Source organism: Pogona vitticeps, chromosome 1 (genome assembly GCF_051106095.1).
Source record: "Pogona vitticeps strain Pit_001003342236 chromosome 1, PviZW2.1, whole genome shotgun sequence".
Lineage (NCBI taxonomy): Eukaryota > Metazoa > Chordata > Lepidosauria > Squamata > Agamidae > Pogona > Pogona vitticeps.
The window spans coordinates 315,884,250-315,900,825 of record NC_135783.1 but is presented as its reverse complement, the minus strand read 5'-3'; the positions used below and the strand labels follow the sequence as shown (position 1 = coordinate 315,900,825).

At 40.1% G+C, this 16,576-nt stretch overlaps 1 protein-coding gene across 18 annotated transcripts in view; it reads left to right on the top strand.

The window, feature by feature from the left end:
• RALGAPA1 (Ral GTPase activating protein catalytic subunit alpha 1) overlaps nt 1–16,576 on the top strand; it is a 208,115-nt gene that overhangs the window by 132,068 nt on the left and 59,471 nt on the right. For 17 of the 18 annotated variants that reach the window (XR_013544636.1, XR_012082600.2, XM_072986374.2 and 14 more), the window contains 3 exons: nt 4,006–4,074; nt 6,048–6,182; nt 8,227–8,410. Coding sequence is in view for 16 of the 18 variants with exons in the window: in XM_072986374.2 (XP_072842475.1) it covers nt 4,006–4,074; nt 6,048–6,182; nt 8,227–8,410 (388 nt within the window). In the remaining 2 variants the exon portion in view is untranslated. Of the gene's footprint in view, nt 1–4,005; nt 4,075–6,047; nt 6,183–8,226; nt 8,411–12,354; nt 12,486–16,576 lie in introns of those variants that run through there. The other variant, XM_078392419.1, reaches the window with a different exon arrangement.

The window sequence follows — 16,576 nt, the reverse complement described above, 5'->3', positions numbered from 1 at the left end:
TGTGACCAGTTTTGGACACCGCTCTTCAAGAAGGATACTGACAAATTAGAACACGTTCAGAGGAGGGCAACAAGCATGATTAGGGGTCTGGAAACCAAGCCCTGTGAGGAAAGAATGAAAGAACTGGGCTTGTTTAGCCTTGAGAAAAGAAGACTAGGGGAGATATAGCACTTTTCAAATACTTGAAAGGCTGCCATACAGATGAGGGGCAGGATATGTTCTCCACCATCACAGAGTACAGGAGACAGACAACAATGGGCTCAAGTTACAGAAAGCCAGATTTTGGCTGAATATTAGGAAAAACTTCCTAACTGTTAAAGCAGTATAGCAGTAGAAACAATTACCTCAGGATATGGTGAATGCTCTAACACCTGAGGCATTCAATGTTTGATTTATGTGCCTGCATTATTTTATGATTCTATGAACATAGAAAAACCTGAACAACTGAGCTGCAAGATACATGTAATGAGATTTTTTTTAAAAAAAAACTCATTCCTGTTCTCATCTAGAGATGTTGAATTGAATCTGTGAATATATTCTTGTCAATCCATTTTGCTTTGGAATCAGCCTTTTCAAATTCATTTGTTCAAGGAGGGCAACCTTGAGCTCAGAATGCTGAGAGACTGAAGACATCCCCCACAGGTGTTTGATTGCTACAGTTTCCGATTTTGGCTTTGTGTCCTTTATGTTTTGTGTCAAGACTGGCCATTTCTCCTATGTATAATATTATGGAGTATTGCTGACATATATCACATTGGAAGATAAGTTGATGTTAAAACCCCTGATATTGTATTCCAAATATTATCTGGAAACAGAAATAATCTGAAATCTCTGGACTGAAAAGAGTCACCATACACTGGAATTGACTTGACAGCCCATAATTATTATTGGCTGTGAACTATAGAAGACAACAAGTGGGTTTTGTTGTTATCTGCCCTGGGTAAAATACTGTTTCTGACTGCTAGTGTGTTCTTGTTGATTTGGGTGTATTCCCCTCCAAATTTCATTGGTTACCGCCTTCTGAAAAATGCTTTCTTTCAATCCACATGCTAAGAATCTCAGATGTCAGATGGGGTCAAGCAAATTAAGGTTTATTGTAGGGTTTTGCTGTAAATGATGGCCTTAGTATTATGTTTTGGATGGAGCCAGAGGCTTATAGGCATGTGTATGTATGTCTTGTTTTTCAGTATAACATAGTGCTTATGCAGTCTTTTACTACCCTTGATCTTAGTCAAAAGGCCAAGAAGCAATGCTGTCTTATTATTTATTTGCAGTGTGGTATCAAGAAAGTAGATGACTGGATAGCTCAGTGAGTTAGATATCTGGTGCAGAGGCAGAGGTTGGGACTTCCATTGCCCACTGTGCATCCCAGAAGAGACAGCCTGTGTGGCCTTGGAAAAGATGCACAGTTCAAGGATATCCCCAGAAGTAGGAAATAGTAACCACTTCTGAGTACTCTCTGCTTGGAAAACTCTGAAAAGGATCACCCTAAGTCAGAATTGATTTAATGACACACCATTATTATTATTATTATTATTATTATTATTATTATTATTATTATTATTATTATTATTATTATTATTATTATTATTATTATTATTATTATTATTAAGAAAGTAGATATATAACATGGACCGTTGCAGGCTGAAGTTGATGATGGGATGTATTTACTTAATTCCTGGTGGAATTTCATGATTTTTACCGTTATAAATAATAAATAACTGATCCATCTCAGATAGAGGAGAGGCTTTTAGAGGTAGGAAACATTGAGAAAACATTGATATATGTCCAGTATGAAGATACTGGTATATTGTAAAGGGATGCATGTGTCCATGGCAGTGCCTTTGTTCTGATCATGTATAAATTTGATTTATTAAATTTATACCCCAACCATCTAGACCGAAGTCTACTCTGGGTGGCTAACAATAATAGATAAAAGTAAAAACAATATAATAAAATAAAAACAACAGTAATATTGTAGTTCACAATGGCAAAAAAATAATCAAGTGGTGACAGAAGGGAAAGCCTGCCTAAAGATCCAGGTTTTAAGATTGCTCTTAAAAACACCCAGCGAGGGAGCTAGACAGATCTCTGGGGGCAGACTGTTTCAAAGGCGAGGGGCCACTGCTGAGAAGGCCCGGTTTATTGTTCTGTCTCTCCGGGCCTCCCTCGACGTTAGGCCCCTCAGCCACCCATCTTGGCTAGAACGGGTGATCCGGGTAGATTTAGGTGGGAGGAGGTGTTCCAGTAGATATCAAGGTCCTAAATGGTTTAGGGCTTTATATGTCATCATTAACACTTTGAAATCAATGCAGAAACAAACGGACTGCCAATGTAAGTAATCCAGAGTGCTGATATTTTCTCACCCCAGTGAAGAGTCTGGCCACCGCATTCTGCACCATTTGAAGCTTCTGCATCAAGTTCAAAGGTAGCCCCATATAGAGCACATTACAGTAGTCTAATCTCGAGATTACAAGCACATGGACCACAGTGGTTAGCGCCCCAACATCAAGATAGGGACACAGCTGGGCAATACGCCAGAGATGGAAATAGGTGGTCTCACTGACGCTACCTGGGTTTCCATGGTAAGTGCCGGATCCAGATGGACCCAGATGGAGTAAGGCTGCGAACTTCACTCTTCACAGTGAGAGTCACTTCCCCAAAAGAGAGGGAGTTTCCCAACCACCGATGGCGGGGCCACCCACCCTCAGGACCTCCATCTTGTCCAGAGATAAGATATAAACTTACCAAGGCTGATTGTGAATAAGAATAAAGTTTCAAAGTTTTGTTTTGGGATGGTATTCCTGAGGGCTTGCATTTTGCCAGGAATTGGGGTGTATAGGAGCTCATTGTCCATGGTGCCCAGAATTGTGTTCACAGATGAAGTGACAAAAGCACGAGAGGTTGAGATGATCCACAAGGATACCACACCATAGGTTTGAGGAGGAATAACAACTTCATTGGGAAAAATAATGGCCACAATGTTTTGGAAACAGCCGCAAGCAGCCTTTGCCTGTGCAGTGGGCACAAATCCACCATCAGCCGACCCAATTTCTGGTTCAGTCCTTGTCCCAAAACCACTGATAGGAAACCTGGGATGACAGGGTCATGAGAAAAACACGTGGGCACAAGTCACTGTGTGATTTGTCCTAGGGATGTTAACAGCAGCTCCCCAGTTAGGTGTGTGTACCTGCATCTTTCACCAATGTGATCCTTTAAGGCAGGTGGTGAAGGATTCTGGGAATTTCAGTCCAAAAACACCTAGGTTATGCATGGTTGGGAACAACTGCCTTAAGGATATCACATCTAGGGGGGAGTACATAGCTCGATTAATCCTGCCTGTTGTGTAAAATCTCGAGATAGCAACTGCTGCCTCTCACCCGTGGCATTCTGCAAGGCCGCCAGTCAGGCCAGCAGCAAGTCCCTACACACTTGCTTTTTGACAGGCTGCCAATGGACTAGTGTTTCCTCAGAAAGTCTGAATATCCCTTGTATAACTCTGGCGTGGATGGCGTTTGCTCTGAATATTTAATTCATAAACCTAAATGTCCTAATTATGATTATGCCAATCTCCCAAGACAATGTTCCTTGCACACGTCTTCTCGCTATGCAGTTTTCTTACAATACCTTTGCTTTCTTTAAATGTTATTTTTTGTATAGTTATTGCCAAATTCAATTTACTCCCCTACTTCGAGTACTAATTCATGTGGAACTTCTATTAGGAAGGAGTAGCAGGGGCCATAGGAGTAGTATGTCCCAAGTTAAAATTCTGTGCACAGCTTAATTCATCTGCACCCTTAGTGCAGAAGCTGATTGGTCTAAGGACTGAGTGGACAACATAATACCTAATAGACAATGCATAGATATATTTAAATTATTGGACATGTATATTCTTCAAAAGGCAAGTTACTAAGCAGTCATTAAAAATTTCTTTTAGAGTATATTGGTCAAGTAATTGGATTTTTTTTAAGTTTATGAATTGTAGAATGTATTTATTGTCCACAGATCCTGATAGCTACCATCACTCATCTCTTACCCAGTACAGAAGCTTCTTCGTATGAGCAGGATAAGAGGGTAACCAAGCTTATTTTAATATTATGCTGCCATATGTTTTTATGATTCTAGTACAATGTTACGGATGAGCAAAGCATTGTATTTTTACATTTCTGCTGCCTATGCATAAGAATGAACTTCTGTTTAGACATTTGTTTAGTATTGAGGCAGAGATCCCACCCACCCCAAACATCCTGTAGCATTTGTGGCTTTCTGACTAAGACTAATGGTTTATCAAAACAAGAGGTACACTTGGTAGATTTCTGATTAATATTTATCAATATATACCTAAGAGACTTGTTCAGTCACCTGGTCCTCAGGAAAACTCATAGTCCCACACAATTGCATTGGAAATAAAAGAGTCCACAACTGCATTGGTTACAGCTGTATCAACATGGTGCAGCATTGAGCCCAGATCCCTACATTAACCAGGTCAACTTTTTTCTGATGCCACTGCCCAGCCCAGATACTAGAAAGCCTTCTGGATTGACATTACCTGGGTCACCACCCAGGCAGTTAGCCACTTGGTGGAGACCCTATCATTTGGGATGAAAGCTGGAATGGGAACAGGCTGGCCCATTATTGTTCTCACTCCATGATCTTTAGGCATGCAAGTTTCCTTTTCATTGACTTGATCCAAAGCTCTAACACAAACTGACTGTAAACTTGCAAGGAGCAACACTTTTATGCTGCTGGGACAACTCACTCCTGCAAGCCCTCCCTCTGGCTGGCCCTCCCAACTCTAATTGGCATGCAGGGCGTGCTGATACTGCCAGGTCTTCTAAGAAGCCACAGATGCTTCTAGAAATGGTTGCTGATGTCATGCAGCCTGCTGATAACATTACCTCTTATTACACCACTTCCTGGTTACTAAAATGAACAAGACTCCAGAAAGAACCAGGGGACCCTCGCTTATTGCAAATGATACATTGGCCTTGTTTATTGATAAATGTGTCAGAATGTGAACTGTGCAACACAGCTGCTACATAATTTCCTGTTTGTGAAAGCAAAAACTGTTTTTCATCCTACGGCTGTCATATGCAGAACCTTTGAAATTCCCTTTATACGGTATTGTGTGTGGCCAAGATGTTTGTGTATACCAATTCACTGTAGTGATTGATTGGTTTGTCGACATACTGCCACCTATGGCAGAGGCTGCATTTAAGAATTGCGCACTGGCAGAAAATAGGAGGGAAGTAGCAGGAAGGTTTCTGACAAATCCAGTTTTGCTTCTGCCTGTCTCTGCCCCCTTATGCTCAAAAAAACATCTGAGTAGTGACAGAGAGTTTATCTGTCAGAGTAAAACAGAATTTTATAAGGAAAATATATGGGATGAGAGAAATATTATAGAACTGTATTCCAAGTGCTCTGAGGTTGTGGCTTCTAGTGTCTTGTCTTTTCCATGAATGGGGTCCTCAGGAAGCAATTCTGGTCAGGGCGTTGTCAAGCCATGCGGAGGGACTTTATGAGTCGGAAATAGTCTATGGATGGGGGGGGCATTACTGACTCTGAGGTTCCTCAAGGGAACACTGAAATTCTTTATTCCTTTAATCTACTGTACACTGTTTCACCATGGTAATATTTAAAGCCCCTTTACATAAGAGGACTCTGTGACTGCTCAAACATATAACAACTGCTACATAGGAGGATGTATTTCTGTTGCAATTCATGTACATGTAGGTACGTATGCAGAGACCCTTTGTAATTCTATGTTACGAATCAGATCTATCCAGGACGAAATATATTTAAGTCTCATTGTTCTTAAATTTCCCACAGAGATAAAATGGACTTACTTAGGGGTCGGTCATGCTCTGTATATTTTGTATCTATGCTTGTTCTACCAAAACTGTTGTATATAATAGAAAACATATGCTCCTATTGACTCCTGAGATGGATTTCTGCAGAGGCTAAATTAAAAAAGGAAGAAGAAAAATAGGAAGTAAATCACTTTGTTCCTTATGGTTATCTCTAATTTAAAAATCTTTCTGTTACAGCTGGTGGTATCTCTTCTTCTCTGTCTGTTGGACTGGATAATGGCTTTGCCATTAAAGACACTATTGCAGCCTGTTCATACTGTAGGATCTGAAAATGATAAAACTGAAAAAACTGTTCTCAGCTGTATATATAAGGTATTCTCCCCCTTTTGTTTTAGTGATGTTATTTTTTGAACTTTTTGTTTAATCTTTTAAGTGTTACAGACAGGAAGAGAAAAAGAAACATTGAAATAACCAAACAATTCTATTACTCATTATTTTGTAATTGTACAAAATAGATAAATAGCTTTGTAAAGTTAACACATGTAAAAACAGCATTTGAAAAGTTCAGAAGAATCTAACAGGATCAAAGCTGCAGAAATAGAAATATGTCTCAACATACTCTTTAAACCTGGAGACCTGCCGTAACATGGTGGTTTGGTGTGTGATGGTAGCATATTTGACATACTAGATTAATTCAAGTTTTGGTCTCATCCAGAGTTGACTCACTGAAATAAACAGAACTTGTTAGTCAATACTGACATAGGTCTTACTGATTTACTGTAGTTGGAACTGATACTGAATCTAGTCTGTTGTGATTTATATGCCCACCACATACCAAAAGTACAAATATCAGAATTACCACATCACATTCTAGATTGACTCTTTTTAATTTTCTAGTTTCTCCTGAAGTATCAATGGTTATGTATTCTATTTTATATTTTTAGAATACTCTGTAATAACATGTTATTTGGGTACCTCACAGAATAAAAATAATGGATTCAGATATAATAATATAATAAAGTAAAACATTTGAATATATCAGATAAGATAAAACATTTCTTTGAAAATATCAGATAAGATCAACAGAATACAAAGAATAGTAGTCAAGCAAATATTCAGTTAGAAGCTACAACATGATTTAAAATTCTTGGAAAGTGAAAAGGTTTTTTTTCTGTCATTGAAAAGACATCAAAGTAGATGCCTCTCTGGAATAAACATTGTGCAGCCTAGCTGCTATGACAGAAAAGGCTGCTTCACTCATATGGTACTTTTTGTCAGGATCTCCTTGATGGGCCCCACATGATTTCCAGTTAGGTACATATGGGAGGAAGGGATCCCCAAGAGTATTCAAGTTGTGAAACGTTTAAAGGTCAGAAGTAACACTGGAAATTACTAGTTTCTCCAACAATGGCCAAAATCCTGTTCTGTATATCGTGTTTCCCCAAAAATAAGACAGGGTCTTATTTTCAGGGTATGTTTTATTTTTTTCATGTACAATAATATATTTATTCAAATACAGTCATGTCATCTTATTTTGGTTGCTGCACAAATGGTGGAAGACGGGGTCTCACTGAACTGGGGCTTATTTTTGGGGTAGGGCTTATATTATGAGCATCCTGAAAAATCATACTAGGGCTTATTTTCAGACTAGGTCTTATTTTTGGGGAAACAGTATTAATATTACCCCTGCATAAGGGTGGTTATATCATGATGTGTTGGTTTTTGGTACTTGAAAGAGATAAAATCAGATAGTCATGGAATAATGGATTTAGAATATACTATAAAGTCAGAGAGCCCAACCCTCTGCTCAGTGCATGAGTCCAAATCAAAGTATATCTGACAGAAGGTCGTGTTTCCATTAAATACCAACAGTGTTGGAGCACTCGCAACCTCCTGAGATAATTGGTTCTGTTGTTGTACTGCTCTAACAGGGAGTTTTGCTGACAGTCAACTAAAAGCTGACTTCTTACGATAACTTGAGCCCGTTACTATGTGTCTTTCACTCTGAGATGGTTAAGAACATCTGCCCTGTAGCTTGTCTAACTAGCATGTAATCAATCTCATTGCACATGATGTCATCACTCTTATGGAGACATAATTTATAGAACAAGATTTTGGCCATTGTATTATTTGGACTAGAGGAGATGGAGGGCTTTTAAGCATGTTTCTATAAATATATATATAAATAGACTTAATGTATACTTCTTTGGCTTTTTCCAACAGAAATTATTGAATTATTCTGACCTTTTCTCCCAAAATAAGATAATGTATAACTTCCTGTTTACACTGGTGATAGAAAAATCTACATTCACCCATTTTATGACAAATTCATATGAGAAACTCTGACTTCCTTGCACCTTTCTCACCTGTAACAAATTTTTGTATAGGTTTCAGTCATGTTCATTTATTTTTACAGGTTCTTCATGGATGTGTCTATGGATCTCAGTGCTTTAGCAACCCAAAATATTTTCCATTGAGCCTATCTGATTTGGCAACTTCAGATTATGACCCGTTCATGCATTTGGAAAGTTTGAAGGAACCCGAACCATTACATTCACCTGATTCAGAACGGTCTTCAAAACTCCAGCCAGTAACAGAAGGTTTGTTTGCCCTAATTAACTCCTTCTTGGGATCAAATCATCTGGATTTGAATACTGAAGTGTTTGTCTAAAGCATGAATGCCATTATAGATTATAGAAAGTAATAATCAAGGTAGACTAAATCAGTGTAATTTTGAGCTATTACAACTGTGTTTACTAAATAAGTATTCTCTCAGCATAAAAAATCAATTTAATATGGATCTTCGACCTTCTGTGCACCAGAACTCAAGTAACATAATGCATATCTTATGTTCTTTAGTAAATTATTTTAATTTCACTTGTCCAGTCAACCAGATATCAAAGTTGCTGGATTATAATTTTTAAAAACTGTATAGATTTAAGGTTCTTTTACTTTTATCATTTCATTTTTTTCTTAAGGCTTATATTGTACAGAAATGTTTATCTAAACCCTTGTTGTTTTCAGAAGACTTCTTCACATTGACAGTATTTTTCCTCAGAAAATAAACGCTGTGAGAAAAGGCTTGAAGAAATTTAAAATAGCACTTCTCTTGTAGTAAATATCAAATGGTTTTGGTAGAAGGAAATTTGAAAAAGATGGACTTTAATTCTAATACGAAATATTCTGTGTAGTGTCATTCTCCTGCTATATTAAGCTGTTCCCTTTAGGCTTCCTTAAAGGTATTAAGGACTAGATAAATGCAGAACCTTTTTGTAGCAGCTGTGTGCTAACAGCAGGTGATTTTGTGGTCTGTAGTGACTCCGTGCTGTTTTTTTTTATGTGGAGAAAATGGCTAATCATTGTGCCCTTCTCTAAGGCATGCTTCATCATCTTCAAGTACTTTTTTGGCCAAAGAATTCTGAATACAGAGCTGTCCTCTAATAAGCTCAATATTGGATTGAACAAATCTGATTTGAGAACTATTGGCAAGAGGAGTGGTAATTATTAAATTTACTGAAGAATGAAGCAAGGTACTGTAGTTGGCTTTTTGTCAAATGGCTGTGGTCTTATTAGCAAAGAGTAATCATCTACAGGGTCAAAATGAAAGAAGCATCGAAGGATTCATTCTGCCCTAATTACAGTTTCACCTATACATATTATGCAAAGCTAATATTTAAAGTATTTGCCAAAATTAACTTCCCCTACATGTTCTATTGGAAGTGTACAGAATTGCAGCAGCTTTTTGTGTCATACTGCTTTTGTGTGCTATAATAATGTGTAATTATGGGTTGCAGCAAATGCTGTGTGATTTGTTTAATCTGACAATTTGAAAAGACAACCTAGAATAGCTTTTTCCCTATTAAATGAATGTTTCACAAAACCCCATCGTTCCTATCCTTCGTTTGTGCATTTCCGCACAGGACTGATTCTTTTAGTTTCTTCTTAAAATCCTAAAAGATACATTCTATGTAGTATTAGATTAATTTAATTATCTATTTTATCCCTTTAAAATAATTTCCATGAGTGATTTCTGTAAATTTTGAGGTTATGTGGTACAGTTTCACCAACAACTGTTGCATGGATTATAGCATAGGGTTAGCAGTATTAAATGTTGTGTGCTGTGGCATATTCCATTGTTACATAGCACCTTATAATTTCTATCATTTGGTGGATGGATTGTACAGATCAAGTTGTTGGAAAATAACAGAGCCCCTAGCATCTTGAGACTCTGGGTGGGTTTCTATTTCTTTCTTTGCCTTTCTTCCCTCTTAGTTTAAGCCATCTGATGTCTCTGTCTTACCATTTGTCTGTGTCAAGCAGGGTGAAAATATGTGGTCCTGGGTATGTGCAATAGTGGCTTGGCACAGGAACTCTCAACGATTCAGTACCCTAGGTTCCCATAGCAGATGTTTCATTGATTGCATGGATGGCTCACTCCCAAAACTCCCAAGTTGGCGTAAATTCACTAGATTTCCCAGGACTTAAAGTAGTGCAGCCTCAGTCCTTTGTGTAAGGAAGTGTTTCTTTGTTTATAAGATGCTGGCTTCAAGTAGATTTTCAGGAATAGGAGAAAATAGTTCAGTGCATTTTCAAGAAACAGAACTACATTATAGAACACTTAAGCCTGAGAAGTAAGGATAGTGGCCATTTCAATTTCCTTTTCTTATCTAGGGTCACATCATGTCATTTTTCTGTGTCTGTCTGGTTCTGTTCTACCCTTTATTTTGATTTGCCATATGCATAGGTTTTGAAAACAAAAATACTAGTTCTTTGTGGTCTCTGAGGACTCACACGTTGATTTTCCTGTGCCTGTGCAGCATGTCCCAGAACTTTGCAAAGAGGAGTCATTTGGTTTTGATGGGAGTGCTTTCCCACCAAAAAATGAGTTAGTCTGTACAGTACTTTCCTCCAGCCTTCCTATCTCAATGGCAGGCTATCCCCACCCATCATCATCCCATTGCACTTTCCTCATTTTTAATGAAATACTCACTTGTGTATTCATTGATGTGAGCGGCCCACTCCTCTCCCTCCATGACGAGGCAGTAAGTTCTGGTAGAAGTAGAACTTCATTGGGAACAAAGAAAGGTGGAAAGATGATGCATAAACACAAGTTCTTGCAGAGTCAGCCCCTGCAGGGTGTGGGGTTGCTGGGGTTCCTTGCAGCACCAAGCCCTTTTGGGCAATAGCAGAATCTAGTCCAGGGCCGCCCTCTGGAGGTTGGCACCTCTGGTTGGTATGCCCCTCTGGCTTGCAGTGGGAAGAAACAGAAATGAATGTCTCTGCAGGCCCTTTCAAACTCTCAGTTTCAGTGTTGGCCAGGCTCCTTCTGCAGCTGGGAAAGGATGGGAGCCAAGGCCACGTTCTCTCCTTCCCAGCCCCTTTGCTTAACCATCTCAGGGTCCAGACACCACATTATCAGCCTTCCCAGGTTAGCAAGGACCTCCAGCTCCCTCCCAGCTCTTCTCATGGTAAGGAGGCTTCATTCTCATCAGTGAGGAATTCCACAGCATCCTGCCAAGTATCAGCAAGTTTTTCCTCTCCCAAGCAGTCATCTTCCCCTCCTGTTTCTAGCCCAGCCAGAGCACCTTCCCCCTCTGAGGGGTGTGTCTGGCCCCTCTTCCATGGTCCCTGATGTTTGTAATGGGAAGAGCATTTCTCCTGTTGTAGGAGGCTGACCACTCTGCCAGCCAGCTTCAGGTAGCTCACAATTGACCATTCAAAATGTATTTTCTGTCTCAGTGAGAGTCACACTACTCAGGCCTGCAAGCATTTTCTTGCCACAGAGACAGGAAGACCATAATGCTAGACTCAGAGCACTTTTGAGGGAGCTGACAGTTTTCTCCTTGGAAACCTTTGCTGAACAGCACCCTTTTAAATCTGTGACTATAAGCACTGCCTCCAGTGCCCAAGTCTTTAACCGTGATGACTACCACTACTACAGACTTGATTTCATGACTGACAGTGGTCCCATCTTCCTCAGTGCAGATTTCATTGGTTCTAGCCACCGTGGCATTGGGCTCCTAGTTGGTAATTGCCACCTCAGACATTCACAAGCTAATGAGGTCATGTGATGGCTCACCCTTGGAACCAAAGGAGAAGAGGAAAGGGGGCAAGAAGCCAAGTGAAGACTAACCCTTTCACAGTATTCTGACAGAAGCTAAACACCTCTGTCATAACCCTGTGCACTACAAACAACATCCCTTTGTTGGTTCCAGAGTACATAACCTCAATTTCCTGTCCTAGGATGGAGGGCAGCTCTTCCTGGGACAGGGTGGAGCGATATAACAAAACATCTACATCAGAAGGCGAAAATTATTGGAAAATTATTAGAAAATTATTGGAAAATTCTTAACTGGTAGCCAGTCTTCCTACTCCTCTGCTCCCCAATTATACTAAGGCACCATTCAAGACCCACCATAGGTCACCTGCTAGATAGGCTCAGCATTGTTCCAGATGTCTATTCCATTACTCACCTTTTTCATACTGTTCGCACTGCTTCTTCTCTCATTATCCCAGTTATGATTTTTGCTATTGTTCTCTGTAGGAAAGTAACCAGTGTCAGTCCCCATTGTATGCCTGGGACTGTTGATTACCTGACAGTACCAGACACCTGTACTCTTCCTATTTCCAGGAGGACCTTTGGTGTCAGGCACAGTCATGCCAGGATTGGAACAGGTACAGCCAAAGCCATGACTGTTGTTTCTGAATTTGTTATCCTGTTTTTAATATATTTGTTGTGATTATTTATATGAATTCCATCATGATTGGTTGTTTTAGTGTTTTAGAAAATTAGAAGTTTTCTAAAAGGCAGGTATACTTCAGTCAGTGCTAAGGAAGCACTTTGGGAGCCATAGAACATTGTTCATTTGTTAGCTTTTAATTTAATAACAAATTATTTTCTAGCATTTCTACCTCTAGAAGTATTATTATGGTAAATGTAGGTGCGTTTAGCTGCCAACATTGCTTGCTGCTTATTTCTCAGTGCTGCCTCATTTTTTAAAATAAATGTGTGACTAGCCTCTGAAGAACATAGATCTTTCAGAATGTACTCTGAGTATATTATTTTCATTGATTGAAGTCAGTATTGACAATGAAAACATCAGTGGTACAATCTTGATGTTAGGCCCTATCATAATCCAAGGAAGCTTTTAGTCTATCATCTTTCAAGAGTTATTCTAGGAATCTTTTGTGGAAACAAGAGTCTGCTGAGGGACAGATTAAAATGAGATAGTACTTGCCTATTTTTTCCAGCAACTGAACACTTGTATTAAATTCTAATATTTATTATTTATTTATTTGAAATATTTTTATCCCGCTTTTCTCCTTTAAAAGGACACAATAGAGTGTTACACTGAATTAAAATATAAGAATCGAAGTTGAACAAATACATATGTATACAAACCAGAAATGAAATAAGAAACAGCTTACCATTGAAATTTATAAATTATCCTCTAGAACAGTGGTGGCAAAACTTTTTGGGCTCACGTGCCCAAACTGGAAAAAAAAAAAACCCAAAAAACAGGGGGCAGTGTGCTGCCGCCGCAGAACCAGAAATGGCAGCAGAAGGGGGAATCCCGGACAGACCCCACTCCGGATCCACCGCCAGGATCAGCTGCTCCGGATTCTGACCCGCCACCTGTCTGGGCACCAGCACCGTGGTTGCAGCCGCCTGCTCAGGTTTGGCTGCGGAGAGGGGCGTAGCGATCCGGTGACTTGTAGTTTGTGTGCTGGCAGAAAGGGCTCCGTGTGCCAGCTGTGGCACGCGAGCCATAGGTTCACCATTGCTGCTCTAGAACCATTCTGACAAGAAAAGCCGCAGGACATCTGATACTTATGATAGTATGTATCTGAAAATGCAATATCTGATGGGAGAGGGATGAGTCTTCCCTGCTTGGAATCCCCTTTCTGTAAATATCTCTGGAGAATAGTTAAAAGGGAAGGAGATCCTGGAATAGGTAGGAAATTCAGTGCTCCTCTAAGACTTAGCTGCAGATGTGAGCACACACAGTCCTGCACCAATTAAGGCAAAATTCGACCAAGATACCTGTGGTAGTTGTGCCCCCTCAGGAACTATCAATGAGAAGTAAAAATGATTAAGCACAAAAAAGACAGAGTCTGTTGCAACGGTTAGGCTGTCCTAGAAGTTATTGTCACTGGAAGGACAGATCCTGAAGCTGAGACTCCTATATTTTGGCCATCTCATGAGAAGAGAAGACTCCCTGGAAAAGCCCCTGATGCTGGGAAAGCGTGAGGGCAAGAGGAGAAAGGGACGACAGAGGACAAGATGGTTGGACAGTGTCATCGAAGCTACCAACATTAATCTGACCAAATTCTGGGAGGCAGTGGAAGACAGGAGGGCCTGGTGTGCTCTGTTCATGGGGTCACGAAGAGTCGGACATGATTTAACGACTAAACAACAAAGAAGTTATTAAGGCACTGTGCCATTGATCTTGTGCACACCTACTTGGGAGTAAGTAACACTGAATTTGAACATATGGAATGGACATCCAGGTAGACAGTGTAAAGTACTGTATTCATAATTAAGGATGGATATAAAAAGACAGGCAATTTGTAATTCCTTGACTATCCTCAGGCAAAATCATAGCTTTTGTGATGGCCTGTCTACTCCCAGCTCGGGGACAGGGGAAGTTGGTCTTACTGAAACTGGAGAACCAAGATTGAAATATTTGCCGAAGAGAAGTTTCACAGAGCCACAGGTGGGCTCATTTCCTGGAGGTGGGGAATGGGAGCAGAATGTCCAGTAGCTATTTCTGCTCTGTGTTTTCTAGTCCTCTGAAGAAGAAAGCCCTGCTACAGCATTGTGACTTAGAGTCATCCTTGACCATCACAAAAATATATTCTTCCCCACTACCCCTGGTATATTTTGCTTGTACTTTGCATATCCTTTGAAGCTAGTTTTTCTCAATATTCCAGTGATTTTTCAGCATTAATGGCTTGGACATCTATACTGAATCAGGCCAAAGGCTATTCTAGCCTAATACTCCACTGAAGCTACTGCCAGCCAGTTGCCTATGGGAATGCCATGAGCAGGGTATGAGTCAACTGCACATGTACTTTGTGTTTCCAGCAACTGAGAAAAGGAGATGATAAGGGGAGTGGAGGCTAAATCCTTGAAGAATGACTCAAAGAACTCGGTATGTTTAGCTTAATGAAAAGACTGAGGGGAGACATGGTGGCAGTCTTCCAATATCTGAAGGGTTGCCACAGGGAAGGGGGCATCAATTTATTCTCCATTGCGCCTGAGGGTAGGACAAGAATCAATGGGTGGAAAGTCGTCAGAGGGAGATCCAACCTGGAAATAAGGAGGGATTTCCTTACGGTGAGAACCGTTCAGCAGGAACAGCTTGCCTCCCATTGTTGTGGGTGCTCCATCACTGGAGGTTTTCAAGAAAAGATTGGACAGCCATCTTTCCAGGATGGTAAGGGGTCAAGGATGGTATGAGGTCTCCTGCCTTGGGCAGGGGGTTGGGCTAGAAGGTCTCCAAGGTCCCTTCCAACCCTACAACAATTCTATGCTTCCATGATTCTGCTCTGATACTTGAGGCGATGCATAGCTCTCTTGACTGGTTGCCATTGTTGACCATGAATGTGTCCCTCTTCTATATCTATGCAAGTTAGCAGCTGTCACTACGTTGTAGTGACAATGTACTGAGTGAAGAATTTCTTCCTTTTATCTGTCCTGCATCCCTTACTGCTTAGTTGCAGTGAGTGGCCTCAGATTCTAGTAGGAAAGAAAAGAGAAAGTTTCTCTCTATCTTCTTTCTCTGTGCAGTATTTCATACTTACAGTGTTTCCACCTCCACCTTCCATCATAGCAGAACTACTCCTCTGTGCTCCATCATTTTGATTGCTCTTTTTTGCACCTTCTTAACCTCTACAATATTTATTTATTTGTTTATTTGTTTATTTGTTTATTTATTTATTGGACTTATATACCGCCCAATAGCGCTACAAGCACTCTCCGGGCGGTTTACAATTTTTTAATTATACATGCTACACATTGCCCCCCCAGCAAGCTGGGTACTCATTTTACTGACCTCGGAAGGATGGAAGGCTGAGTCAACCTTGAGCCGGCTACCTGGGATTTGAACCCCAGGTCGTGAGCACAGTTTTAGCTGCAGTACAGCGTTTTAACCACTGCGCCACGAGGCTCTGTTTGTTGGTGTGGTACCAAGAAGTTCAGATCTGGATTTGTAATATGGATTTGTACAAAGACAGTATGATATTGAGAATTGTATTTTACATTCTATTTCGTTTTCAGTTGGGCTGAGCATAACATTTGACTTTTTAATAGCAGTCACCACTGGTTCAACACGTTCATCAAAATATCTATGATAATCCCAAGATCTCTTTCCTGTTCAGTTTCTGCAAAATCAAATCCCATCAGTTTGTATTCAAAGTTGGGAGAGGGGCATTTGATGCCCATGCTCCCAGTTTTTGGATAATGTTTTAAAATTCTTCATGATCTATTTCTGTTTGTAACTAAGTAATGCAGTGTCATAAAATGGTCGCTTTGTTACCAACCTCTGACTCCAAACCTTGCATGATGATTCCCTCTGCAGCTTTAACTGAGTAGATACATAGGTTGAATATCTTTTTAAAGGGTATTTGGTCTGCATTCTTCTGTATGCTGACACATTTTCCTAGCTTTTGCTATTAAGAAAGTGTTCTAGAATGGAGGCTGTTGTAAGAGACCTTATTGTAGAGATGGGCATAGTGTGGCTCTTGAGATGTTGTTAGACTGC